Here is a 2,746-nt window from a genome sequence, read left to right as displayed (position 1 = left end):
ATAGTCTAAAAATATAATTGTTTGAACCTGAGAGGTGGAGGTTGCAGTGAGCCGAGATTGTGCCACTGCACCCCATCCTGGGTGACAGAGTGAGACTTTGTCTCAAAAAAAAAAAAAAAGAGAAGAAAAAGAAAAAGTCTTTATGGTAAAATAACACAATCTTTTACCTTTAGCTTTGAATTAAAGATCATATTAAGTAGAAATATAAGGTCCCTTGAGAAGGGGCCTTCCTAAGGCCTACTGCAGTGGCATACATGGAGCAGATGAGCAATGCATTTTTCTTGAACCAAATTAGAATGGAATTTATTGCAGAGTTGGAATTAACTCTCCCCCAACATTAAGTCTGAGATAGCCACCCCAAGTGTTTTGATCCATAGTAAGAAAGGAGTTATATTATGACAAAAGTACAGAAAATTGTGCATCATTTGGAGGCCTGTGTCATCTATGGCCAAACACAGCTCTAGGTATGTATCTAATAGTATCTGTTTACCCTCTTACGTGAACCTAGAGCACAAAATAAGTTAAAACTCTAGTGCAATGTATTAATAATAGAGTCCCTTTGAGACAGCTAAAATACCCTTTCTTGAAAAAGTTAACAAACTTTTATTTGTGCTCAAAAATTTCTGATGTTACCATTATTATTAAATTGTATTATTATTTTGTTTTGTTTTATTTAGATTTCAATATTGTTTAATTATCATTATTTGATTATTTGATTGAGTTATTTAATTATTTAAACTTAATTATTATTAAGGAAAATAAATCTAGGCCTGCTGAATTGACTGGAATCAACCCTAGCAATATGATTCATACTTCAACTTTGCTCCGAGGGAGGTGCCTGCTAAGCACTCTTTGAATTTTTCATCCATTTCCTGATTCTGAGTTTCACTGAACAAGTTTTTCCAATCACCAACTTCACCTACAACACACAAAAAACAGTAGACCCAGATATCTGTTAGAATATTTCTTCATGCTTTTACCATTTTCAGCGCAATATTTCACTCTGATATGTTAAAATGGACACATGGAAAAAGTTTTACACTCTTTGTTTAGTTTTTTCAGATGGTGTCTCGCTCTGTTGCCCAGGCTGGAGCGCCCTGGTGCGATCTCGGCTCACTGCAACCTCTGCCTTCTGGGTTCAAGCAATTCTCCCTGCCTTAGCCTACTAAGTAGCTGGGATTACAGGCGCCCGCCACCACACCCGGCTAATTTTGTATTTTTAGTAGAGATGGGGTTTTGCTATGTTGGCCAGGCTTGTCTCGAACTCCTGGCCTCAGGTGATCCGCCCGCCTCGGCCTCCCAAAGTGCTGGCATTACAGGCATGAGCTACTGCGCCCAGTCAAAAGTTTTACACTCTTAAAACCTAACGTGATTTCTGTTGTAAAGTTAACAACCACCACTGGGACTCCACCATCTGTGGTGTGGGAGGTGATATGTTTTCTTTACATCACTAGGGGGAGCCCATCAGCCTCAGTGATCCCTTAACCTTACCCCTCTCCAAACACCTAGAACTTAAAATTCCACTTTTTGAGAAATGATATTTTTCTCTCTAAAGCCTCTTAAAGACTTTAAATACCCTTTGAAAGTTAACATTTTATAGCAAGTTTTCGTTAAGACCTCAGATACTAATAATTTTGCAAAAATGTATTATTTTGCCTGAGTTTGGGATGTTTGTTCTTATTGGCTGTTACCAGTAAAGAAAGTTACTTTTCTCGTATGATCTTTTGATCATTTAGGTTGAAGTTGTAAGTTCCATATTTCACTATGTTGGCCAGGCTGGTCTTGAACTCCTGACCTCATGATCCACCCACCTCAGCCTCCCAAAGTGCTGGGATTACAGGCATGAGCCACTGTGCCCAGCCTCAGAACTTCAGTGTTTTTTACAATAAAATTTAAGCCCAACAAAATGTTTAATATATGATAGATGCCTGCTGTTAGCTGTTGTTGTCCTTGCTGGTATATGTGCTACCTCTACATCTCATTATTTCATCATATACTCAATGAAAAATAACACTGGCAATCCTTAAGCTATATTATCACACATTTCCACAAGAACTTAGAATACTTTAATGAAATATAGTAAATATCATCCACATCAGAGAGAGCTAATTGCCTCTCTTATAGTCATTTTCTTCCTCTTCCTTATTGACAAAACCCTGATTTTAACTGTGTAGTAATATGCCTGGCTTAAAAAAGTCACATTTCCCAGCCACCACTGCAAGGAAAGTGGCCAATGAAATGTAAGAAGTCATTGGCCAGGCATGGTGGCTTACACCTGTAATCCCAGCACATTGGGAGGCCGAGATGGGTGGATCACCTGAGGTCAGGAGTTCGAGACCAGCCTGGCCAACATGTTGAAACGCCATCTCTACTAAAAATACAATAATTATCTGGGCATGGTAATGGGTGGCTATAATCCCAGCTACTCAGGAGGCTGAGGCAGGAGAATCAATTGAATTCGGGAGGCGGAGGTTGCCATGAGCTGAGGTTGCGCTACTGCACTTCAGCCTGGGTGACAGAGCAAGACTCTGTCTTGGAAAAAAAAGAAAAAGAGAGAGAGAAAGAAAGGAGTCATTGGCCAGGTGCGGTGGCTCACACCTGTAATCCAGCACTTTGGGAGAGGAGTTTGAGACCAGCCTGGCCAATATGGCAAAACCCCGTCTCTACTAAAAATACAAAAAAATTAGCCAGGCATGACAGTGCACACAAGAATCTCGTGAACCCAGGAGGCAGACGTTGTAGTGAG

General features: G+C 40.0%; 1 protein-coding gene across 1 annotated transcript in view; it reads right to left on the bottom strand.

Annotated features, from left to right (window-relative positions):
• Positions 1-794: 794 nt before the first annotated feature.
• Positions 795-2,746, bottom strand: part of SULT6B1 (sulfotransferase family, cytosolic, 6B, member 1) — a 28,386-nt gene continuing 26,434 nt past the window's right edge. The window contains exon 7 of the mRNA XM_011936033.1: positions 795-952. Within this exon, the coding sequence (XP_011791423.1) occupies positions 795-952 (158 nt within the window). The remainder of the gene's footprint in view (positions 953-2,746) is intronic.

The sequence above is a fragment of the Colobus angolensis genome, unplaced genomic scaffold (assembly GCF_000951035.1).
Source record: "Colobus angolensis palliatus isolate OR3802 unplaced genomic scaffold, Cang.pa_1.0 Scaffold15, whole genome shotgun sequence".
Taxonomy (NCBI): Eukaryota; Metazoa; Chordata; class Mammalia; order Primates; family Cercopithecidae; genus Colobus; species Colobus angolensis.
Note: the sequence above shows the minus strand (reverse complement) of the source record. Positions and strands in the feature narration are given on the sequence as shown.